This window comes from Haliotis rubra, unplaced genomic scaffold (assembly GCF_003918875.1).
Source record: "Haliotis rubra isolate DU_JTF1 unplaced genomic scaffold, ASM391887v1 Scf549, whole genome shotgun sequence".
In the NCBI taxonomy this organism is placed as follows: domain Eukaryota; kingdom Metazoa; phylum Mollusca; class Gastropoda; order Lepetellida; family Haliotidae; genus Haliotis; species Haliotis rubra.
This window is the reverse complement of record NW_025767245.1, coordinates 406,719-432,917: the sequence shown is the minus strand read 5'-3', so window position 1 is coordinate 432,917 and position 26,199 is coordinate 406,719. Positions and strand designations below refer to the sequence as shown.

Sequence of the window (26,199 nt, the reverse complement as noted above, 5' to 3'; positions counted from 1 at the left end):
CGGACTTGGTTGATGCATGTCACCGTATTCCAATGTTCAGGAATATCGGTGCTATCACACCTGATAACCAAGCATGTTCCAGCACCCTTGGTCCGATTCCTCATATTTTCTAGGCTAGGCTACTGCAATAGTTTATTGTCTGGAATATCACAAGAATCCATTTCAAGACTTCAACGCCTACAAAACACTGCAGCACGCATAGTGACTCTTACACAAGTTCTCCCACATACAGCCAGTTCTAAAGACTACATTGAATTCTATCCTGGCTTGAATAGGCAACCAAAGTACTACCACTCACATATAGATGTCTACATGGTAAAGCACCACCGTACCACTGAGCTGATATCACCCAACATTATGATCTGAAACTCAGTTTCTCTTTATTGTCCTTAAGTGGTGACTTGAAGGATTTGGCTACAGACGATATTCCACTCAAGCTGCAATCATCTTCCAGAAGAGTTGAAAAGAGCGGGAAGTCTTGATGTTTTCAAGTCAGATGAGTGAACTAGTCAAATATGTAGCGCTATGAGCATACCTTCTTGCATGAAGTTATTATTATAATGCTCATGTCAGTCACTGGATTATGTACATGCCACCATCATTGCTGGAAAATCACTGAACCAGCCCTGAAAATGGATGGCACTAGAGCGTCGGGCCTATACTGGACCGTTGCGGCACTAAAGAACCCCTCGAGGGGAGTCACGCCGCAACGTGTAGGAGGGTCGCGTGGAAGCTTGGGGCTCACGCCTAAGTGGAGCCGCCTCGGGTGCAGATCTTGGTGGTAGTAGCAAATATGCTGTATTTTGGGTTGACTCCACTCAGTCTGAGCACACACTCTCCATTTTGGTTAGAGGGGGCCTATTGCAGTTGTGAATCAACAGGCAGAATATGAAGTAAATCTTTTATCTCAAATGCTTTTTCAGCTTGTATGTTAGATGATCATGCCAAAAGATTTGGGTTCAGATCCCCCATGTGGGTATAATGCCTGAAGCTCATCTGTGTTGTGATATTGGTTGACATGGCCTCAACCCAATATCTGTCCAGGTTGCCTGAACCATTCTCATTCACACTCAAGCCTGATATGATCTACCCATTGATACATCAAGGTTAATAAACCTGAAAAAAAAACGGTGCAAAGAGAAAGCAGTAGTTTGAGAAAAACAAAATGAAACCTTCCCATTGTTAATGATATTTAATCATACAATTTCAACATCAATTTCAGATATATAGAACAGTATTTGTATAGAAAATATAGCACCATTTATTACAAAGATTTGTCATTCAGTCAAAGATTGAGTTCAGCACATCACTTACACACTTCCTTGACCTGAGGTGAGATTCCTCTGTATCACCTTCCCCTTGAACCCCACTCCTTCCCTCCTCCCCGCTGTTTTCTTCAGAACCCCCGACCACATCCTCGACCAGTGCAGGAGACTCCGGCTGTCTCCTCCTCCCCAGTCCAGGAGATGCAGCCTCCACAGTCCTCATCTTTGCTGGAGATGGAAGACCGGTGGATTCACCTGCAGAATGTTCTGGGGCAGGCATCCGTCTTTTTCTGGGGGAGGCAAGATCAGTGGACAGTGTTGGGACAGCCAGCATGTCTTCAAACTCTTCCTCCGGTACAACCTTTGACTTGTGTGTTTGGTCCTTGTTTGGAGTAGGAACACCAGCAGCTATACCTGTCTCCTCCTTTGCTTGTTTTTCAAAAACCTCAAGCAGATCTTCTCGCCCACCCTGTCAAGGGGAGGTAATTGTTTAGTTCATGCCACATAATCTACTTCAGGATGCCCTATTAAATCAGGAGTTTAGGTATGGGACACAACTCTGCACTACAATCTGCCACAGACAGCTTTTGCACAGTCACTTAAAATCGACAGAAGAGCTCTGATGATTTCATGTGACTGTGCATTATTTGGTTTTGTTGCAATTACTAGATTTTGGGTTAGTGAGCAATTCATCAGCCTCAAATGAAATCAAACGGACTGTAGTTGCCTTTGTACCCTTGTGCTGTAGATGATCATTACAGTTCAAACAGACACCTGATTGTTAGGCCATTCAGCTCTTGGTTATCACACCCACCCCCTTACTCATTTCACTGTCACATATATTACTTATCCAATAATACATATGAATGTTGCCTTGTACACTTCTACATTTACTTCGCATGAATGGGAAATGAAGAAAACCTGAAATGTCACAAATGATGAAGTTATCCTTGAAATGTTCAAAAACTTGAACCAGACTTTACAATTAATGTCATTTCACTTTATCTGCCTTCACAAGTTAAACCACAGCAAAGATGACCTCCCAGTACAGTGTACCTGTGCATGCATGGGTGTCCATGGCGTAGAGAGTGAGTGAGTTTAGTTTTACGTCGCACTCGGCAATATTCCAGCTACATGGAGGCGGTCCGTTAATAATCGAGTCTGGACCAGACAATCCAGTGATCAACAGCATGAGCATCACACTGCGCAACTGGGAACAGATGACATGTCAACCAAGCCAGCGAGCCTGACCACACGAGTCTGGACCAGACAATCCAGTGATCAACAAGCATGGGTTAGTGAAGGTTCATTCTAACCCGACCTTCGGAGACAACATGGGTTAGTGGGAACCCGATAACATGGGTTAGTGAAGGTCATTCTAACCCGGACCTTCAAGCAAGCCAGTTAGTGAAGGTTCATTCTGACCTTCACGGAGACAAGCATGGGTTAGTGAAGGTTCATTCTAACCGGACCTTCATAGACAAGCATGGGTTACTGAAGGTTCATTCTAACCCGGACCACGGAGACAAGCTTAGTGAAGGTTCATTCTCCGGACCTTCAACGAAGACAAGCATGGGAAGGTTCATTCTCCCATGGCAGTGGCAGTATGATGGATACCTGTTTCAGAACTTGTTTAGCTGCTTCCACCAACTCCAGTTCTGTCATTACATACACAGTGTTCCGAAACCTGGAAGACCAAACACACAAGTGAGATTACCCCGCTTTCAAATGTATTTAAGTGATATCAAGGCATTAAAACTTCATAGGGTATGAAGACCAAGTGTTCAAGTCATAGATGTTTACACCTTGGTGAAACCCACATTATGGGTTTGTAGCTGACAGATCTTGAAATATACCATAGGTTTTACCATCCTAGGATCAAGTCGGTGGACCTGAAACATCTGTCCTACAAAGGATCACAGGAAAACAATAAGGAGTTGGGGTAAACTACCTTTGTGGAACTAAGAAAAGTACTGACTGGCATAAACACCAGACATACGAAACATTAATTATTGTGCAGTGAGATATCTGAAAGCAGTAACATCACAACTACTACTTGGTCCTGTGTACAGTACACTAATCACAATCAGACAAAGGTAAGTACCACGGCACCGGAGAGTATGTGAATTAGTGGTGGTCCAAATAATTGAAGATTGGTCGCAATGACTAAAAGACCAAACAATTTTAGAATACCTGTTTGCATCAGCAACATTTTTCACAAGGTTAGTTTTGTCTGTTACATTTCATAGCACTACAAGCTCGTTCCTTGTCATGATTGAATTTATCTTAAAGACTCCAGGAAATTTTTGTTCCTAACATACTACCTAGATAGCATTCGGACGTTGGCCTAACGTTGTGCCAATGCTATCTGGGTAGTCATCCTTTAAGATGTGAAATTTGTAAATGCATTTTGTGCAATTTGCAAAAAAACCCGAAAGAAATACATGTTTTTTCTATATTTGTTGTGCATTAACAAACATAACCAATTATTTTCGATGATTGATCAGTTGTAATGAACCAATCATCAATTTTGAGATTTTAACCAATTCCCAACACTAATGTGGATGGGTGAGATTTCTTCCTGTCATTCTAGACTTTGTTGCTGCTCCACCCTGAAGCACCCATCACATTTGGTGCTTAAGCAAGTAACTTTGTTCAGCCATCAGTAAATGGGTACCCAGTAGGAAGAGATCGTAATGTCACATGTTAACCTTCTCATGCCTCAAAGACAGCTTGAGTTAATACAACTCATGGAGCTGAGAATTAAACTGAAGTGGATACTGATCCACTGACTGGGTAAAAATATTGTGTAGCACCACTGAGAGCTATCCAAAATGTATATATGATATATTATCATACCTTGATCTTCCCTCTGTAGAGCTTGCACTGTCACTCTTGGACAAAGATGGCGCTGGGCTCTTCTTGGACTTCCCCAGCATCCAACCTGGCAGGTCCCTCACAAGGGCTGCTGTTGACCCTGTGCTGGAGTCACTGGACAGGGTGGGGACATCTGACACGGATGTCGGGGATGGGGGTGTTTCTGATGGTACAGATCTGTTCTGTCTCTCGTTATGGATTAAACTTCCAGCTTGTCCAACATGTGTGGCAGACATGAGGTAGTCATTTTGATAACTGCAGGATGAAGCAGTAGAAACATTTCATTTACCCAACCAAACAAATTTAGCATTTCACAACAAGACCTACATGAGTGGGCAGAGGAGAAGCCTAGTGGCTTTAACAGTTTGTCAGATCAAAACATGGTTTCTGTTCCCCACACTGCTACAGCTACAGGCTCTTCTTGATACTGCTTGAATACTGCTCACCTTCATCAGTAAGAAATCAAGCTGCAATGTTTCAAAGACATTTCTTCATAACATGTAGTATGTCTCACCTACCATATATGCTTCTCTTTCACTAATTAAGACCGGTGTAGTGGTTAGAGCATCTGCCCGGAGAGCAGAAGGTCAAGGGTTCGATCCCCGACCACGTCATACCAAAAGATGTTAAAATATGGTACTTGTTGGTCCCTGCCTGGCGTTCGGCATTAATGGGTACAACTAGGACTGGTCGGCTCGGAGTCAATATAATGTGTCTGAGTGGGGTATTCATGCTTCACTGCGGCATGGTATCTCGGTGGGCTAGCACTATAAAACCAGCTTAAGTCTGGGCTAGTACAAGCAGCCGCACATACACATACACACGCATGCACGTTGTCATATGAGCGAAATATTCTTAAGCACGATGTTAAACCCAATTTCACCTCACCTTTTACAATTAACAACATTACAAACTGTTTGCAATAATTAACCAATTTTTCAGATAGGTGAGGGCAACTCATTTTGAACAGTTTTCTAGCCATATCAAGGTATGACTACTAAATTTCGAAGGAAACCCATGATTGTGCTCACAATCCTAGAAACCTCATCAGGGCTGCCTGGGAATCGAACACAAGGTCATAGGTTTCTAGCCTGCCCGGTGGACACAACATCGCCATATTGTTGCACTTTAGCCAAGTGTAACCAGCTGTGCCCCTCCAGCTTTTAGATGAGACAGTTAAAATCAAAATTACTTTTGGACAACTTGAATGTTCTTTGCAAACAGCATTTCCCTCCTGCCGCCAGGCAGCTCCATCTTGACGCAGCCGTTCTCCATGTCATCCAGGTGACTGTAGAGGGGGATCTCTGCCGGCTCCTCCTCCTCATCCCCGGCCTCCACCACCAGGTGCTGCAGCAGCTCAGGTATCCTTGGGGTTGAGCTGCTATGAGCTGACACAAGCTGTAATATGAAGATTGAACCAAAAACAGAGTTTGCACAAAGTCCTTAAGTATAAATGACTTCAATGGAATGCTTCAATATTTTGGTTGGCCGGTTTTAAAAATTCCTAATTCCTGGGTCTGTGACTGAACTTCTGGAAATGGCTCATCAACAAAACAGCTTTCATCTTATCTATCAAACTAGAAATATCCATTCAACAAATGTTTTCCTCAAGTCACAGACCGTCACTTCAGTGAATCTAAGTCATAATTCTTGCAAACCAAGTATTACAGTTGCAGCCAGTCTAGGATTCACACTAAGAGGCGACTAAAATCGGGTGGTCGGGTATTACAGTTGACACATGTCAGCCAGTTCTAGGATGCTCATGCTTTTGATCACTGGATTGAGTGCTAACGATTATTTACAGACCGCCGCCATATAGAAACTATTGCTCACTCACTCACTCACTAGGATTCACACACAAATTACTTTGATTGTTTGTTGTTTCCTGCTTGAATCACTAATATTTTAGTCATGAATATAACAACCACCTGTAAATAATGGAGATTTAATGGAGACAGTCCAGTGATTGAATTGTAGGCCACGATCCACCCTGTCACATACAGTGACACATGCTGGTAATCAACCAACCCTTCCAACTGTAGGGTTGGGTATTGCCAAAATGTTCGTATTGCGATATATTGCTATATGTGTTGGCGTATTGCAATATGTATTGCAATATATTGTGAAAGTGTAAGACATGGGTTAAGGTAATGAAATTACTGTTTCCTTTCTTTTGAAACGATGCCACTGGCCACTGTAAGGACTCAGATGTGATTGTACAAGATATCAATTGAAAATGTTTCCAAATTAAAGACTTCCTCTAACGTTTGGAACTCGAAAAAAGGCGTCAGTTACTCTGCAGCGGCATCCACCATTTTGGTTTGTTTATCCTTACAACGATGCCGGTACCAATCTACTTTTTTATTTAAATGGTTTAAAAGTCACGCAAATGCAATTATATGACCAATAAACATTCTCAAAACTATTAATGTATAATAATATCAAGAAAATATAATGGTATTAGTAGTTTTGACTACATGACGAAAATTACCGATCGTATTGGGAGAACCGGTTCGCGAAAGGTGTACCCCAATATATAACGTATTGGGATGTTCGAATTGCAATATACCGGTTAACCGGTATTATCGCCCACCCCTATCCAACTGATCCACCTGACCCATTCAGCCAGCTCATGAACAGTATAGTTTCCCTCACTAAATAACATATGTATTCCAAAATATGACTAGTTTTAGATAGACTACATGGAATGGGGACTGGTTTGAAAATTCAAGGCCCCTTTAACACATTTTCATTTTCATAGTTTTTAAGGAAGCATAGTAGGCCCCCAAATTCAAGGCAAATTCAATGATGGTTGTCCTGATGACAAGCAATGATACTGCCTACCTGGCAACAATCAAACTGAGTAAATACTGGAGTCTTTCTTAAGGAAACCATACTGAATAGGACATTGTGCCAGATACAAGCCTGTTATCCTTCATTAAAGCAAGGCTGAATGCAAGACTACCTACCAGCTTAGGATGGTGGAGAACTTGAGATATCTGGAAAACAAGCAGACGTGATGACAAAATCAGTTTCAAAAGAGTATACATCTGGAGTTTGCAAGCCTTGCCATAACATAATAATATAAAATGAGCATTTAAAATAAAAATAGGGTTTAATACTTGGTATGTATTGTGCATTACGTTTGTGCTTCTATCAGACATGTTTCAAAGGTTTCCTGTTGAAAGCATGTGCTAAGTCATTCCATTTGTGTGTCTGACAATGAGTAAGTAGATGACAAACAACGAAGTGGGTAAGGTGAAGCCTGGGTGGGCTGTCAGTCATGATGACCAAAATAAGCCTAAAACCCTGTTTATGTTACAAAATCTAACTTTCTACAGGAAAACATCGAAAGATGTCACAAGGGGTAAGCACTGTGTTGGCCAAGATAAGCTGATACCATAATGTTAAAAAACTGATGAAAATTGAATGGTACATATCATGGTTGGAGCAGTTAATGTGTTTGGCTTTACACTATATGGAACAAATAGTATTTTGGCTTTCTGCAAGCTTAGATTTGGAAGAAAACCTGAAATGATGAAGGACTTGAATGTTTACCACTTTAGTGAAACCCATGTTCACAACAGACAAACCTAGAAACAGGATGAATTCGGCATTAGAACCCATGATTTCAGGTTTCTGGCACAACCTATAAGAAGCAGGTAGCACATAAGATTGGATTGAGGATCAGGAAATCTTGCCTTGATGTGTCGAACTCCTGCCCTCTCGGCCATGGCTTTGTGTGAGGCAGTGGCATATATATACTGGGTGGCCTGCAGTGGAAGATGATGGAGTGAGTTGGTGATGGAGTGCTGTCAACAGCATTTCAGAGATATTATGTCATCTTCTAGTGAGAAAGGAAAGCCAAAATGCTTGTCTTAGACATTTACTGCGTTGGAAAAAAACACAAGCAGAGGAATGATCTGAGGAAGCAAGAATAACAATCAGGGACCCGTTCCTCAAATCTGATCGTGAACTCCCATACTTTAACATAGACTGCACGAGTGTCAGACTGTCGCTTTGAGGAACGGGGCCCAGGACAAATCTGTTGTGTCTCTGCACTGTGAGTACTGAGTGAAATACTGAGAGAAATATAATGCTGGAGATTTGATGTGATTTTTTATTGTGTATTGCAATTGTTATTCTCGATGAAACTTATTATGTATAAATATTAGATTAAATTTAGTCTTTTATGGTCAACATTGAAGTTATTGTAAATCTGGGTTAAAATACTCCATAACTTTGTTGATCAAGGGACACAACCTACCCTACAGTGTAAGTGGAGACAGTGTCTCTTCTGTAAATAGGCCAGTATTCCTGGTTCCTGGGGGACACAGAAACTCCCTGCCTGTGCCAGGTCCGTCAGCTGCACTACATACACTGGGATGTTCACCTGATATAAGAAATGATGAAGTTAGCCTTATATCCAGAGTCACAAAGATTTAGCATCACAGCCTATAATAACTTGGCCCTGTAGCCCAACGATAAGTATAAAATATCAATTTTACTCTAAAAAATTACATATTTTTCCTTATCCTGACTCATGCTCTTTTCTTGTAGAATCCTCACGGAAACAGAGGTGGGAAAGAACAGAATACTTTGGATTTATAAAATTAATTAGTGATTTATATATATATAACTGTAATAACCCCCTAACGGGAACTTCATAATGGCACTGACTTAGGATAATTCCTCTACTATAAACCATAAGTTTATACATTGCCATAGATGGGGTATTACAATAATAATATACTATGATAATAGCAATAAAGATATAAAAGCGACTCCGACACGGAGAAGCTATACAACTGAACATAATCATCAGTATAAGCTTAAAGCTGAGTAGACTTAAGCTAAGTATATAAATAGCCCTAAAACTCCGTAGAGTTATAAGCTAGATAATACTGGTATGAATATATACATAATAATCTCGTAAGACTATGTGTTAACGTCTACGAGGGACTGTCAACTGCTGTGCGAGGACCAAGGGACTGAAATGGTGAATACCTGAGACGTCCTCGGTGGTGATATCTCTCAGATAGTGATTAGCAAACACCATGTTAGATTTCCAAAAGCATCCTTCCATGATTGTATTTAATGAACAGTTGCCATGTAGAGCGAGTGTGGAAGCCAATGCCCTGATCTCATGGGGATTTGATGCTGTTGGAGGGTCGAGCCCTGCCGCCTTGTAGGCGCGAAGTATGACAGTTCTTATCCATATAGATATGGTGGTACGAGAGACTTCTGTCTGAGTTGTTGCCGATAAGGGGATGAATAATCGTTTGAGAAATCGTCGCCTTGTTTTGGAACGTCAGAATAGATTTTGAGAGCTCTGACTGGGCATAGAGATAAGTCCAGTGTATCTTGAGATCCGAGAATCGAGGAGAGTCCAGGAATATGGAATAATCTGTCTGGTTGACTTGGCAATTGATTATTGGCGATGAAATCCCATCTTAATCCCAGGTGCGCTGTGTTTTGATTGTCATCAAACTGTATCCTCTCATAATCTAGTGCGTGAATTTCTGACATCCTGGCTGCCGTGGCTAGAGATAACAGGAAGCGTTTTCTGTGAGAGAAATTCAAAGGTTGTCGATTCCAACGGTTCATAAGCCTCACTTGTGAGGTGTTGGAGCACTATATTCAGATCCCAAGCTGGGAAGCGTGGAACTTCCGCTTCTGATCCTCCAATCGGAAAGCACGTAGTAAGGCCAGTAACTCTGGCGTCTTGGTTAGCTTGACACCCGTTCTCATAGTTATCACAGAACTAAGCGCGGCAAGATATGTTGACAATGTCGAGCCTTTTAAATGTTTGTTTTGGCGTAGGTAACACAAATAATCTGCAATTTGTGGATGTGTAGCATCTCTCGCTGTAAATCCCTTATTTGCTGCGTAATTTTGAAAACTGTGCCACTTGTCGCCGCATGCCACGCGGTAGAATAGTGTAAGGCAAGCGTGACTGCTTTTGCCGCTCTGGTTGAATACCCTCTCTTGTTTAAACACATTTTAATACAGTCCATACGTGAAGTTGGAATACTTCTGGGCTTCCGTGCACCTGTTTGGTGTGTGGATGTACTAATAGATTCGAGCGCTTTGGTAGCTCTAGTGTTGGTTGTCCGATTTCTTGAATTAGAATGGGAAACCACGTTCTGGCTGGCCAGTAGGGCGCGACCAAAGTGAGTTGGAGGCTCTGTGTTTGTCTGATTTTCTGTAACACTTGAGGGATTATCGCTGGTGGCGGAAACGCGTACGCATTGAGGCCTTCCCAGGATATGCTTAGAGCGTCCGTTGCCCATGCTTGTGGGTCCGGGACTGGTGATACGAATGTCGGTAGCTGATTGTTGAAGCGAGTGGCGAATAGATCTACTAGCGGAGCTCCTATTTGCTTGATAATCTGTGCAAAAATTTCTGTATGGAGCATCCATTCTGTCGGTGACGGTAGATGTGGCCGAGAGAGAGTGCGTCTGCTAGTACATTCTTGGCTCCGGGAATGTGACATGCTCTGACATGTAAGTTGAGATCGTCGATTAGATCGAACAGTTGAAAGCTTAAAGTCAATAGGTTCAGTGATCTCGTTGAGCCTTGTTTGTTCACATAAAACGCCACTGTCGAGTTGTCGGTATGAATCATCAGATGCGCATTTTGTAGAATGGTGCTCCAATGAAGTATGGCGTTGATTACCGCTTTCATCTCTAACATGTTTATATGGAGCTTGCTTTCTTGCTGATTCCATAACCCTGAAGCCGTCCGGTTGGCGAGATGAGCTCCCCAACCCTGGAGCAACGCGTCTACATATAGATGGGTTTTGAATTCCGGCTCTGCTAAACAAATACCTTCGCAGACATTTGACCTCCTGGTCCACCATAGCAGATGAGGTCTGAGATGTTTCGGTAGACTGAATGGTTGTAGGTCGTCGAAATGTGCATTGATGAAGACCTGTAACGGACGTAACTGTATTCTGCCTCTGACTGTCATGTCTTGGGCTGACGTGAGGAGACCCAACAGGCTCTGCCAATGTCGTAGTGGTAACGGAGAGAGTAGGGCTAGAGGAATGGTCTGTTGGATCTTGAGCCATCGGTCTTCTGGTACGACGATACGGTTGAGAGTCATGATAAATCGAATGCCTAGAAATTGCAGATCTTGCGATGGTACTAGGTCCGACTTGAGTAAGTTTACTAACCATCCTAGCTGTGTTAGTAGCCTTATGATGTAGTTTAACTGTAGTTTGAGACGCTGTGGATCTTGATCTACTTGTATCCCGTCGTCGAGGTAGAGCGACTGCGTAGCCCTAGGCGATGTAGATAGGTGACGATAGGTTTCGTTATCCTCGTGAATAGCCAGGGGGCTGATGAAATTCCGAATAGGAGTACTTTCCATTGGTAATGCAGCCCGTCTAGTGTAAATCGTAGGTATTTCCTGGATTCGGGATGTATCGGGATGTGTAGATATGCGTCTTGCAGATCTATACTGGCCATGTAATCCATGGGACGAATCAACTGCCGTTACTGAGGGAGATGTATCATGCGAAACGTTGGCGGTTTGCGTAGATAATCTCTGTTGAATATGCTCATGTTGTAAATGAGTCTGTATTTCTCCTTGGAGTTTTTCTTGGGTACTAGGAAAACTGGGGAGTAGAAGCCTGGTTCGACGTTTACTTGATCTAGTACTTCTATGGTCTGCTTGGTTAAAAGCGATGTAACAGCCTCTCTTAACTTTGGTAGTTGTTGTGCCTGGAAGTCGAACTTGTGAGGGTTGACTGTCAGTGGAGGCGTGGCCTGTAGTGGGATACGATATCCGTGTTGAAGAATGTTGGAGACATAAGGGTCTTGTAACATTCCCCAGTTCTCCCAGTGTAGTTGAAGGCGTCCACCCACTTGTGACGGTTGTACTGGAACGGCTGGGGGTGGAAGACTCCAGTCGTTCCGAACCTGTCTTTCAACGTTTATAGTTGCGGGAACCTCTGGGTGCCCTGCCTCTTCCTGATCCTCCTCTGTAGTTGCCATATGGGCGACGAAAAGAATCTTTTCCCCTGGAGCTGGCCATCTTCCCATCCCGTGCTCTCTGTAATCCAGTGAATTTAGATTTCCCTGAATATCTTTGTGAAGTCTGCCTGATGACGCTGGCTAGCGTGTCCATCGACTTAATCATAAGGACTTCTCTAGAATCCTTAGTGACTTCCTTGGAGGCTTTCTCTATTCCTCCGTCAAAGATGGATGGGGAGGACCACGGGGCTGTATAGAGTGGAGCTGTAAACTGCTCACCCCAGCTGCAGGAAGCGAGGAGGCCTTGACGACGAGCTAAGGTTAGCGCTGCTGAGACTGATGTGAGATGATCCGTTAGGAACTGCTGGTCCTTCTTTTGCATCAGTAGGGCCGAGTAGATCATCCTATCATCTTCAGAAGTCGTGTCACGAAATCTGGTGATAAGAGTCTCATTGATCGTTCTAGATCTATTAAGGCCAAAGAACATGCGTCTCGTCATGGTTTCTATCTGCACCAGCTTGCGATCGTCAATCTTGTAGTTCTTATTCTTGACATCGCTGATCATCTTGTAATTGTCATCGATGTCTTGTGCCTTGAGGAAGGGGTCCATGTTATGAGTTGAAAACTTCTTAGCGTGAAAGTTCGGTAGGTGTGGCGTCTGAACTTTCGTGGCTTTATGGAAGGCTGTGTCCAGATTCTGTGGCACCGCAGCAATCGGGTCGATCGGAGGTAAGGTGACGGCGTCTGCATCGTCCTCCTTCATCAGGTAAGTATGCGCCGAGTTACCACTCTTGGAAGGTGAAGAAAGGTCTAGGTTGTTTACCATCCAATATCGTATCTCAGCGTCTGAGAAAATGATGCCTCCATCATCTTCTACCCCAGGATCGCTGATGAGAGGTTGATGCTCTTCAGATGGTGGACTGTGTGCTTCTACCACTGTACCGGGTGACGTTAGGGGAGACCTGACTGTGGACTTCTGTGAAGACTTGTGTGGTGACCTGCGAGGAGATCGACGTGGTGATGTACGAGGAGATCGGCGCGGTGAACGGCGAGGTGATCGGCATGGAGAATGGCGAGGGATGCGTCTTGGTGAGCGTCCTGGCGATCTGCGTCTATGGGTTGACCTTCAGCGGAGATCTGTGAGGTGAATGTTGATAGCCAGCGAAGCTCTTGTGGAATCCCTCGATGTCCTTCTGGGCGAAGATGATTTGGAGCCTGATAAAGGTGCCCTTCGCGAAGCCTTGAAGCTTCCTCTGCGTCGGTCCTGGGGAGCGGCGACTTGACCTTCAGCGAAGGCTTTTCGTGAAGTCTGGTGGTCTGAGTCCGCATCTAAGGATGAAGCCGAGGTAGGTGATGATCTATCCCTTCGCCCGAAGGCCTTGGCGAAGGCTGTACATCTGGGTCCGCCGTCGAGGTGGTCTGTGACTTCCGCCGCGAAGGTGGCTTCGTCGTGGCACTACGTTGGCGGGGGTCCCTCTGGGGTGTCGTCTGCGTTGGAGCCAGCGAAGCTCAGGCCCTGGGCTGGTTGTTTCTCCAGTCTGTAGTGGTCCTCCATCATGATCATGATTTGCCGCATCAGTTCATCTGGGACGGTCTGCGACGATGTAGTCGGTGCCCTCTCTGCGATGTTAGCGGCGGGGCCCTCAGGGAGATCGTCCGACATCGGTGTAGACACATCAGGCTGCATGGCGATCTCTGCTGACGTCACTGTAGCTGTCACCGGTCGTTTCTTGTGGCGTAGGTCGGGGATGATGATCGGCTGATCATCGTAGAGGCCCAGTTCGGCGGCTGGAACGATCTCGGCTGAGAAGGTTCTTGGCGACCGTAGACTTTCCCTTGGAGGTAGGAAGCTGCCCTGGGGGTACGGAGTCTGCGTTGAGTAGGCGTCGAGGCCCTCTTAGACTTTGGCTGCGATGATGGGATGTCTGGGGAAGCAGGACGCTTCTTGGAGGCGGCGGACTGCATCCCACGGCCCTCCTCCGAGGGAAACTCTAGCGGAACACCAGACGGGAGGGGGTCGACCAACAGCAGCTGACTGGCTAGGGGTTCCGATGTATCGGCCATGTCTAACCCTTGTTTGCGTGACCTATCTGCTGCACGTCTCAAGACGCAAAGATGATATTTATTAAAAGCAGAATTAGATAGATTAATGCAGTAACTGCAACGTGAATCAAATGCACAAGGCGTAGAACAACTAGGGCATATTACATGCGGGTCAGCAGCAGAAAAACGTAATCTACAAATAGTACAGATTTTCATCAACGTAAAACTAGCTGAACAATCACGAACTCCCGTGAATAAACAGTAGAAATACGAGTAATTATCAATACATATTAATGAAGGATACTAGCTATACCTCTATAGTAACCTATAGGAGGTAACTAACTAAGAATAACCAAAGGATATAGTGTGTAAGGAGACACAGGCGCTCTCACATCCTGCTCACTGGGCGAAGAAGGAGAGAGTGAAGCATGAGGCCAGAAGGTGGCGCCGCCTTTCCCGCGCAGGGGCAAAGGGAGGCAACTCTTGGTGAGTACTAATTAGTGATTTTACATTGAAGGGAGCTTCAATTAAGGAGATACAAGTGTTCCACTATGTTCGCAAGAAGAAGAAGACAAGCAAAAGAGCATGAGTCAGGATAAGGAAAAATTTAAGTTATTAGGATTATTATATTAGATCATAAAGGCCTTACAAACACAAAAAAAAATATGAAACATAAATTCCACAACTTTCTACGCAATAGATATACCCCTACATATTATCAACTGTCACATTGAAACACTGAGACAGAATATTGTGATGAATAAATAGACATTTGAAAATCAATAGTACACAGCCAAATGAAGCATACGATGGTGGGTTTACCACATACTGAAAGACAAATTTCACAGTGACACTTATGGGTATATTCAATAAGGCTGCCTTGGTGGCCATATTCAAAACTGATCAGAGTTTGGTAAGCAAAACCTCCCAGAGACACCACAGCTTGAAGCATCAATGCAAAATGTTGGTAGGTCAAGTTGTTTCAGAGGAAGGGTAAACATTTATGACGGGCTGGAGATGCACAACATGCCACACATTAAGCTGAAGTTTCAGGAAAAATCAATGTGAACATTCTACCTCTGTATATATCTGTTCATCAATAAAAAAAATAGTGCGATTACCAGTTACTAACTTTACTTTCAATATGAATTTTTATCACATCTATTCTTAGAATATTCAGTCTGAGATCTCTTACCTGTTGAGCAACAGCTTTTGTGAAAGTTCTCACAGAAAAGTTTTCTTCTTGTTGATTAATTAGACCTGAAACATACTCACAACATGAACACAAAATATTAAATAGTGACGTCACGATACAGGTGCTTCATAATACGAAACATACATCAATACTGAGGTCGCGATACGATACACATCAACATACTCCATTACTGACATTTTGTGTATAAAAAGCAGCCATTACCTGGATTGCAAGGAGATACCATAGCTCACCAGTCACCAAATACCTGTCATTTTGTTTGTAGATAGATATTACTAGAGGAAGGATAAGTGACCGTCAACCAAGTACCCATCTACACACTCACCAAGTCAAATCATATCTGGTGTTCTGTATAAGAAAATATGTGACATGTATGTTAAGTTAACTGGTTTAATAATCTGTCCTGTTTGTATTTGACAAATAACCTTTTACAGTTTCTAGTGCAGTAAATATTCACTGAACTGTCACAACTTAAACAGTCCTCATGTCAAATAATTCACAGTACTATGCACATTGCTGAATACTGTGTGAATGAACTCTTTTCTAACTCATAACGATTAACCAATAAAGTAAAAGTGTCACTTAAACTTGCTCATTCTCTCTAGAAAGTAACATTGTACAAACGACTTGTAATAACTGTAAGTGTAGACAAGCTACAATTATCAAAACAATAAGTCGCACCAGCTTTCCACAATTTTCTATTTTTATGTAAATACCACTACTTCGAATATCATAAGTCACACTTCATTTTTCTAAGATAGATTACAAACAGGCTTTAGAATATGGTTTCATAGGAGATACCATTGCAACATCAAAATAACAAAAGTTGATATATGTCAAAAATGAATCAATACCATGAAAGTCAGGGTTAGAATGAGCCTTCAGTAACCCATGCATGTCATAAGAGGCGACTAACGGGATCGGGTGGTCCCGCTCACTGCTTGGTTTACACAGCGGTTCCCAATTGCCCAGATCGATGCTCATGCTGTTGATCACTGGATTGTCTGGTCCAGACTCGATTATTTACATACCGCTGCCATATAGCTGGAATATTGCTGAGTGCGGCGTAAAATTAAACTCACTCACTCACTCAATACTAAAACAATTGAATCATTTATCATATTGCTCTTGTAGTCGGTGATGCATCATTGTATCGGTAAATCATGACATTACTAGTAGAAGACTATTTAAAAAATCGGCAGCTAAGTGCAGTAAGTAAAATCATTTCCTCATTAAAAACGGAATATAAATCTTTCTGAAATAGAAAATGATGTTATAACATGTAAAGAGTATACATTGCAAAATAATTTGCCTCTTTTCCTCACATAAAATGTGCTGAGGTGTGTGTCTCCAATAACGTTTATGCAATTAAGTCACCAGACCTGGCATCCATGTCCATTATGTCACCTCTTACGCCAAGCATTAGTTTTATAGGGATAATGGGACATGTCATGGTAGGAATATTGCTGCCTGCAGAATAAAAAACATTCACCCACTTACTTACCTTTGCTGACATTCTTTCCATCACAAACAATGAACACTCTCCCGCATTTGTTAGCTGTAGCCCATCCCTGACAAAGCTGTGCTGTGAGAAGGGCGTTTCTGTTGTCTGTGTTTAGGCCCTCCCATTGGAAGAAGAGAGCTGGTACCTCAAGCTGCAATATACATATATACTGGTAGTATTATGTAAATCATTCTGTTTTCACTGCTTGGCTTAAATATACTGAGAAAAAAAATATGGGATCGCATAAAATTTCAGATTTTAATCACGTCAGACATAACAGACTTGATTCATTGTTTTCAGTTGAAATTGAGAAAGTCAGTATCGGGTATGTCCCCTACATGCTCTCGCAACTGTCTGGCAGTGTCAGGGCATACTTCCAATCAAGTTAAGTCATTTAGATATCATTCTCAAAGATAGATGCGATCCTTTATTTTTTTCCTTCAGTATATCTACGAAAAACTTGAAAAAAAAAATGAAATGCAAGTTTCAACCTTTAACACAAGCCTGACATCATGCTAATGAATATAAAATTGGTCAAATGTAACATATGCTGTCTTTGGGACTAGACTCAAGGACTTGGGGAAATGTCAGGAGTCTATTGGTTTTATATATAAGGGGAGCTAACTCTTGTCTGATCGCGCATTACACCCAAGGTGAGGTGAGGTGAAATTGGGTTTAACGTGGCTGGAGAATATTTCGCTCATATGACGACATGCATGCGTGTGTATGTGTATGTGCGGCTGCTTGTACTAGCCCAGACTGAAGCTGGTTTTATAGTGCTAGCCCACTGAGATACCATGCCACAGTGAAGCATGAATACCCCACTCAGACACATTATACTGACTCCGAGCCGACCAGTCCTTGTTGTACCCATTAATGCCGAGCGCCAGGCAGGGACCAACAAGTACCATATTTTAACATCTTTTGGTATGACCCGGTCGGGAATCGAACCCGCGACCTTCCGCTTCTCCGGCTGGCGCTCTAACCACTACACCACGGAGGCGGTCCATTACACCCAAGGTTACAAGAAGACCGATTGTGTGGAGATGATTCTTAAGTTGGATACTCAGCTTATTTGTTGCAGTAAGATGAGTGCTACCATTACCATCTTTATTGCTATAATCACTGGTTTTGTACTATACTGGTTTTGATCTTGTACTGCCTATTTTATACTGCCACTGTAATACCTTTGTAGCGATATGCATTAATTTGTAAACTGAGCTAATTATAAAATACAATTGTCAATCATATCATATTGTTATTTGTTTGTTGGTTGGTTCTTTTATGGACTGATTCCCGGTTAACTATTGCATTAGTTTCAGCATGGAAATCAACAATATATTGCTATTGTTTCACTGAATACAATAAACAAACATCAGCTGTTGACTTGTTATTGTATTTGTTACCTAATATTTGAGATATGTATTGTATTCGCCTCTCAATAGATTTGCTGTAGAGCTAATGGACATTTACCACTTCCGAGAGCCCACAAGCATGTGTATAATGTACACAAATCTGGAAGCATATACAAGGCAAACCAAGATTTGAACCCATGATGATAGGGTTCTGTCACACCTTTCCGACATAACTGTATAAAGAATTTCTGTGAGACTGACAAGTTAACAAATAAGTTAACTAATGTACTCCCTTATTTATCCATGTTAAGAACCATGAAACTGTTACATACATTATACATATTTCTACCTCTACAGAATCACAAACCCGACAAGAAACATGACATGTAAATACCACGTTTACTTCAAAAGACAGCAACAACAAATATGCCAAGCTTGTTGTCTTGTACTTTACCTTATAATTAGTTACTGCTGTCAAAGGAAGGCTTTCCTTTACCACTGTCAAACTGTCTGTGGTTTCTGTAAAATACACAGAAATAGGATTAAACTAATCTATCCTGTAACAGGTTCCTCGTCAGTGTCAGTGCAACCATATTTCATGGATTCCTTACCATTACCACACTTACCATGCTTAGGGACTGTTCACAATTTATGGCTAGAGGGGACGATAATGATTTTAAAGGGTGAGGTGGGGTGTGCGTGTGTGGAGAGGGGTGTGTGCGTAGTGTGGGAGAGGGGGTCCCATCCATTTTGTTCTGGGGAGGTAGGGGATCATCAATTTTTGACACATGTTCTTGGGGGTGGGTTCAGCAATTTTGTACATTAAAAATGATAAAATTATGCTTAAAAATTATGGGAAGGAGGAGGGGGGTCGTTGATTTTGTACATGTTAAGCAAGGGAGGGGGTCACTTACTTTGGCGTTACATTATTATCGGTGGATGGAGGCAACGTGAAGGGAAGTAACTCTAAGTTTGTTTTCCGATACAAGGAAGTGGGCCCACATTCGAAAATAAAGCAGCTATGTATTATCAAACAAGTATAATCAGGTATTGCTAAGAAAATAAATTCAATTAACTGTTGTTCTTGTTTCATTATATTCATTATAGTTTCATTTCCCTCAGCATGATTTAAGTGATAAGCCTGCATATGGACACACTCAATAAAATCAACCTGATGATGTGTCTAAGGAATTCAACAAGTGCAAATACATTCTTGTTCATTGAGGGGAAATTAAAGTTGTTTTAGTTGAATTTCATGCAGTTTGTGTTATATTATAAAAACCAAAAAAACATTTACAGAATACCATTATTTTCGGCTCCTATAACAGGTGCTGAAGTGGGCCCACATTTTGGAATGACATTATTTCCGTTATATTATAAAAACAAAAGGGCATTACAGAATACCATGATAAAAAAGCAAGTTTCTAAAATGTGGGCCCACTCTTTTTCGGCTCCTATAACAGGCGCCGAAGTGGGCCCACATTTTGGAATTACATTATTGCCACTGTATGCACTTGGTTCAACAATATATATGGATGGAAATAATGATGCTACAAAATACTTCCCGATATATGAAATTTTACAATATCTCATTACTTCGTTCGGTAATTTCAAACTTACCGTGTTGGCACAAGTGGAGCCAAAACAGCAAATACGAAACTAAAGCGTTTAACTCCTAATGCGGGAAACATGCTCAGAGTTACTTCCCTTCATCCAGCGATAATAATGTTTCGCCCTTACTTTTAGGGGTGGGTATTGCAGAGAATTTTCATATTGCGATATATTGCGATTCAAAAGCGTATATTGTGATATGTATTGCAATATATTGCAAGATCAAATAAAAACTATATAAATTTTTCAACAAAAACTATGATTTAATACAAAAATCAAATGTAAATAATATTTGACACAAATAAAAAGGAAAGGAACAACTTAAAACGGAAATATAATGCTTGATTTAAAAATGCTTGATTTTATAAAGCAAAACACAACAAAATCACTATGCTTGATTAAGATTTAATAAAACTTTTAATCATGACAAAAACAAATGTAAATAATATTTGACACAAATAAAAAAGGAAAGGAACAACTTAAAACGGAAATATCCAAGATTTTAGTGTTACAATGCTTGTCATAATACCGGGTTTTCGATCAGCGATCACAATACATCGCTTTACTTTGTAAACGTTATATTGTGCAATTTACTTTGTACGTAAATTTTAGGGGGGAGGGGTGTGTGTGTGGTCCATTCATATTGTACATGCTTCTGCATAAAAATCATCATCACATCCCCTAGCCATAAATTATGAACGGTCCCTTACTTCATCAGTCTTAATCCAACCACAATCCCTGTCAAATACTTTGTGTACCCAAGTCAGTGATGCATCCCTCTCAGCCACTGTGGCTTTCGCTAAAATGGAAGTCTAACAGCTGGGAGCTGTGCCAGTTTACACTTGTCAGAGGGGCACGCGACATATTTACTACTTTTTACTACTTTAAGATGCCTGAAATGACTGGTGTCTGCATAATCACCTAATGTAGGCTGTCGACATAATTGAAGACAATGGGTGCAATGTTTTATGAGATTTCACGTTAACAAGACGTTGAAAAGTTGTCAAAGTGTCGTGGTGACCTTGAAGATAAGGTCAAGGTCACCCAAATCATCTGGTGTGTGCGTAATCCCCTAATGTAGGCTGTCACCAAATTTGAAGCCATTGGGTATAACAGTTCATGAGATATCGCGTAAACAAGAATTGGACGTACGGACGGACACCGCTGAATACATAGTCCCCCGTTCCGCATTGTGGTGGGGGACAAAAATGTTCTAACTCTGAAACATTGTGTCAATTATAGTATCTATACCTTGTGAATCTGATGCAGCTGGATCAGACTCAAACCACTTGTGTATCTCAGCCTGTTTGTTGTCCAGAGTTTCCCTACTGTCTGGAGTGGAGGCCACGGCAAACTGGGCAGCCCACTGACACTGAAACTCCCCGTACTTTGGGCGGATTTGGACCACCTTCACCTTGCAGGCAGGGAACTGGATGGCAATGAAAGGATGATATCTTTGCACATTAAATCGAAATTTACAGCTTCTCTTAGATGACAGGCTGTTGGCATTTTTTCCCCTCATTTGGGAGTCAGATGGATATATAATAAAAACTAAAACCTGTCTTCACTAAACTTGAGGATTCAAACTGGATGAGAAAGAAAAATGTCTATTTATCTCTATCATCACTGAGACAAGGATCAACAGTGAGAGGTGATCCATCTAAGATTGAGTTATTTTCTCTCGTGATCAGAACCAGCCAAGGTCCTTTAACATGTTGCACGAAACCATGAGCATCCAGTATCCCCAGAACAGTTTGGGCATCTTTGTTCAGCGGATCCTCAAGATGGAATTTCTGATCCCCGCCAATAACAATCTCCTGTGGGACAGTGGTTAAATGATCCAGATACGACTAGACGCCTCTGAAGAATACATCATTCTTGAAGCCATTCAGCTTGGATGGTGGAGGACGATGCATTACACACAGTCTGAACTGTTTTCCATCTGTCTGGATTAAACACACATAACAAGGAGTGACTTTGTTCACAATCAGGCCTCAAACACCTGCTCCACGTTTGCCTATCCTGGCTACCTGCAGTATTGCTTATACCACTGTGACGTGATCATCAATTATGTTACCCAACCTTGTTTCTGTTACTGCTGGGATATCAATGTCATGTGATGTTATCATATCTAGCTATAAGCAATTGGCCAAATACTAGGTGAAATATTTTTGGGAAAGTGAAAGTTTTGTCAACTAGATATATATTTTCAGAATTGCTCCAAAGCAATATCACGGCGGAAGACACCAGAAGTGGCTTCTCACATTGTACCCATGTGGGGATTCGAACCCAGGTATTCCGTGTGACGAGCCAACGCTTTAACCATTAGGCTACCCCACCGCCCCGCTGGGATATCAATGTTATGTGATGTTATCATATCTGCAATTGATAGAGTCTTGTTCTTTTCCAATCAACAGTTCACAGAGAACAACTGCCACTGGAGGGTCTTACACCATAGATACGGCCCTGGTGATGCTTGGATTTACACCATGTTGATGTATATGGACCAGGGAGTTCATTTAAAAACAGGAATACAGTATATAAACTATGTTCATAACAAAGGCAATATGGCTAAATCAAACCAATATTTGTGGTCCCTTAATGTTTGTCAAAATCATAGTTTACTGCATTAGAAAGAGAAGGGTCAACTTTTGACAATTATCCAGAAAACTGTTATTTGGACTTATTATATGTTTAAGGATCAGAAAATTCTTTTAATCAAATAAAGGAAAAAGAAGCTGACATTTCCTAACTGATACATCGTTTACAGGCACACTGGTCAAATACCAGTATCAAAACATCTGTTACTGTATGAGTACTTACCTTTTTCTTGATGGCTGTGAAATACGCCTTTCTGGTGGTGTGCTGATCACTTACATCATCTATGACAACCCTCTTACCCTGTTGAAATACAATAGGTTCTACACATAGAGAAACAAACTGGAGCATTGTCTTGATCTGTGAAATTCATGATCAAGCTTATCATCGGCTGAAGGTTTCATGATTGAGGTCATAATAAAATTGGAAACAAGATCATGCAAACATGTGTCATTACACCACAAACAGCATGAATATTTACATTGACAGTACCATGAACACTTCTTGGAGACTACAAATAATTACAGAGATACCAACCATAAACTGAGGCTGGGGTTCAAACCTATACACAGATGGGTGTGTGGCCTTCTTGCCTTTCAAAGCTGTCTTTCGATGCAAAGCAATGCAGTATTCAAGTACATTCCATGAAACATCACAAAGTATTGGGGTTAAAAGTTTCATTCAGGGTTTCATAATTCAGGCAGGCTGTGAGAATGACCCTCTCCCCTGCCCCCATGCTGTGCAGGGTTAGGGCTCTACACTCATTTAATGCTGACATCACCATGTTGAAGATTATATTTTCAGAACATAAGTGAAATTTGAATTTTCACATATGCTAATCAAATTAATCAATTTAGTCATCAAAATATGTAGTGAAAGGTTGTTGGACATTTATTTTAAGGCAAATGTTTATTCTAGTAGTAAATTCCAAGGTTAACCTTTGACATCGCCAGGCTCTAGCCAGGCACCCATAGCCATTAGAGTCCTGTCACTCATGGGCAGATAACATCTACACTGTTGAGGAGTAGCCAGTGGGAGACTAACTGGAAACCCATGGGATTTTTCAGGTTTGCACTGCGGTCTTTAAGAATATGTAAGGGAATTGACACCTATAATCAATAATTTAAAGCACCTTTGTTGCTATCTGTGAGAATACCTTTTTCAATAGACCATATATGTGCAGACAGATATCCCTCAATCCAAATTCTGGATTTTCTTTGTACAATTCAGCTGGGCATACCCTGCAAAAGTCTTTCTGATTCTTGTACATCTTCTTATAGTATTGAGACTTCCCCTAGAAAAGAAATTATATATAGTCTCCTCCCTCTCTGTTGTTTAGAGACGGTGGGGTAGTGGGTTATTGCGTTCGCTCGTGACCTGGGTTCAGTTCCCCAAATGGGTACAATGTGTGAAGCCCATTTCTGGTGTCCCCCAATGTGATATTGCTGGAAAGTTGCTAAAAGCAGTGTAAAACTAAACTCACTCACTCTGTTCTTCAAGCAAATATAGAAACAATAATAAGGACTTACTGCATATAATATCACACACAGTAGATGAACCTAACAATATATTATGACATGTAAAGATATCCAAATATTTCATAGATACAAAGTGGTTATTTCTGTTATTTTCTTACAGTTTGATTAAAGTTGACTAATTTAATTAATTAAAATTTGGTTTGAATTTGTTTCAGTTCACACAGTTATCTTAACTGATTTGTTGCAACAGATGTCCCTCGCGACACTCTGTTTGGATGGGCAATGTTTGGTTATTTCCAGCTCCCCTCGCGACACTCTGTTTGGATGGGCAATGTTTGGTTATTTTCAGCTCCAGTATTATATTCTGAATTAACTGTATTGGCACACTCGCCCCATTCCGTAATCTACAAATTAGCGATGGTGGCGTGGAATGAGCGAAATGCCTCAAACTGAAAAGGGTTGTTGGCGTCAGGCGTAGATTTCCGCGGTGCATGCATGAATGACGCCAGCTTTTATATAAATCGTTGATTTTGTGACAGAAAAGTGATGTAGGGGAACACTGTAAGGATAATGTGGATACTAAGGAACGCAAAGGGAGACATGAGCCGTACGAGGGTGAGTTAGCCTTCGAATTATTACTTTACAAAATTTATGTTGCGTGTGAAAGAGGCTTGAGTGCAAATTCCAGGCCAATTTCCATTAGCCCAAAATTTCTACATTAACCCATTTCATAATGTAACGTTTTGGATTCCGTTTTGTGTGAAAAAAGTGTTAAAATGCAAAAGGAAAAACAACAAATGGTACTCACGCGTATTTCTCATGTACCTGCTATATTGGATTAGGTCCATAACCCTAACCCTAAACCCCCAGCCCTAACCCCTTGAAATTATCCTAATAAATAGAATGCATTGACCGAACCACCGGACATGTACCTACTATATTGCATTAGGTCCCCAACCCCAACCCTAACCCTAACCCCAATCCCTTGAATTAATCCTAATAAATAGAATGCATAGACCGAACCGGCACAAACACAACTGACGTGTCTAGTGTAATGCATTATTACCGCTTCGAAAAATATAATACTAATAAAACACTTTTCTATGTAATGGTGCAAATTACTGAATGACAAAAATATATATGTACATTAAAAAATTACAAAATACAAAATACACAAAACATAACACCTCAGCAGCCCGTAATACAAATAAATATGAGCGTATTAGTGAAAAAAGAAAAATATTTCAAACTGGTGCTTGCCAAATATTGCGCATCAGCCGGTATACAACTATTGGAAACTCTCAACATCGTTGGGCTTATGCAATGACATAGCTCGTAGAGATGAAACACCAGTGAGCGGAGCTTATACGCACTCGCTGAGCCAGACAACCGTGTTGCCATGCAGGCATCATAGGGCATTGTTTTGAGAACATGCTTTCGAACAAAATAACATTACATTACGTAAAGGGGTATTATGACGTATTTTTAAAGTTTGTGGTGCTGTATTCTAAAGGTGGGCCTAAAACAGTTATTGCAAATAAAAGTGCTTCATAAACTAATGCTTTCTTTAATTGCTCTGCCACACAATTTATTGAGTAAACAAATATTAAAAACAGTCAACATTGCTGGTCTTATTTAATGACGATGCATGTAGTGAGGAAAGATCACATAGACTAGAGGAGCTTATTCACTGGGCACCTGCAAACAAAAATTCACAAATTATGTCATAGGGTATTGTGACGTGTTTGTCAAGTTTGTGGATGTGGTACTGTATTGTAAAGGTAGCACCCCTCCCCTACAGTTACAGGTGACACACTGGCACACTCGAGAACAGCTGATGTATAAATTTGACATTTTGCTGTTCCAAACTGATCAATGCAACTTCTAACAGCGACCTTTCTTTTAACATCTTTTATCGATTGTGTCCTATGGATCCTCCTAATTTTAGTTGTTGCATGAATAATAGTTTGTTTTACTACAATCTGACTTGACTTACGGAGCACGGTGGACCAGACAACATAACGACATTTTCTAAACTTGATTTTGCCGCCATCTTTACTACAATTCAGCCCCTTAAACCATATATATATTCCATTATTCTTATGGATCAACATTAAGGCGTTTCTGTGAAACATTAGGAGGAATAACTTTTGAAACATATTAATTTATGGTTGATTTTCTCCGTGCTTTAAAACCGATAGGGTAGTTTTGTATTTACGTTGATGTGAGCGATATGTTTTCGGGTCGGGTGTAGTTATCTCCCTTTAAGAAACGGT

At 41.4% G+C, this 26,199-nt stretch overlaps 1 protein-coding gene across 3 annotated transcripts; it reads right to left on the bottom strand.

Moving 5' to 3' along the window:
• Nucleotides 1-1,177: 1,177 nt before the first annotated feature.
• On the bottom strand, nucleotides 1,178-25,986 carry LOC124253671. Of its 3 annotated transcripts, none has more exons than XM_046687485.1 (14): nucleotides 25,920-25,986; nucleotides 23,602-23,739; nucleotides 22,671-22,748; nucleotides 21,099-21,276; nucleotides 18,691-18,755; nucleotides 16,882-17,032; nucleotides 15,360-15,424; nucleotides 8,410-8,535; nucleotides 7,844-7,915; nucleotides 7,112-7,141; nucleotides 5,335-5,540; nucleotides 4,125-4,397; nucleotides 2,883-2,952; nucleotides 1,178-1,734 (listed from the first exon to the last, which is right to left on the bottom strand). In XM_046687485.1, exons 1-14 carry the CDS (start codon nucleotides 25,974-25,976, stop codon nucleotides 1,282-1,284), a joined length of 1,962 nt encoding a protein of 653 aa, XP_046543441.1. In that variant the 5' UTR covers nucleotides 25,977-25,986; the 3' UTR covers nucleotides 1,178-1,281. The 3 variants fall into 3 exon arrangements, with proteins under 3 accessions (XP_046543441.1, XP_046543442.1, XP_046543443.1); XM_046687486.1 differs by having other exon boundaries at nucleotides 25,900-25,967; XM_046687487.1 differs by lacking the exon at nucleotides 23,602-23,739 and having other exon boundaries at nucleotides 25,920-25,966.
• Nucleotides 25,987-26,199: the final 213 nt, after the last annotated feature.

Bases quoted from the DNA above. Each gene is read 5' to 3' on its own strand.
- LOC124253671 (XM_046687485.1), bottom strand. From the start codon at position 25,976: ATGGCGGCAAAATCAAGTTTAGAAAATGTCGTTATGTTGTCTGGTCCA. The intron at 15,425-16,881 runs GTAAGTAAGTGG...AGTATGTTTCAG, and splicing joins TGGAAAGAATGTCAGCAAAG to GTCTAATTAATCAACAAGAA. The intron at 8,536-15,359 runs GTAAGAGATCTC...TTCTTATATCAG, and splicing joins CAAAAGCTGTTGCTCAACAG to GTGAACATCCCAGTGTATGT.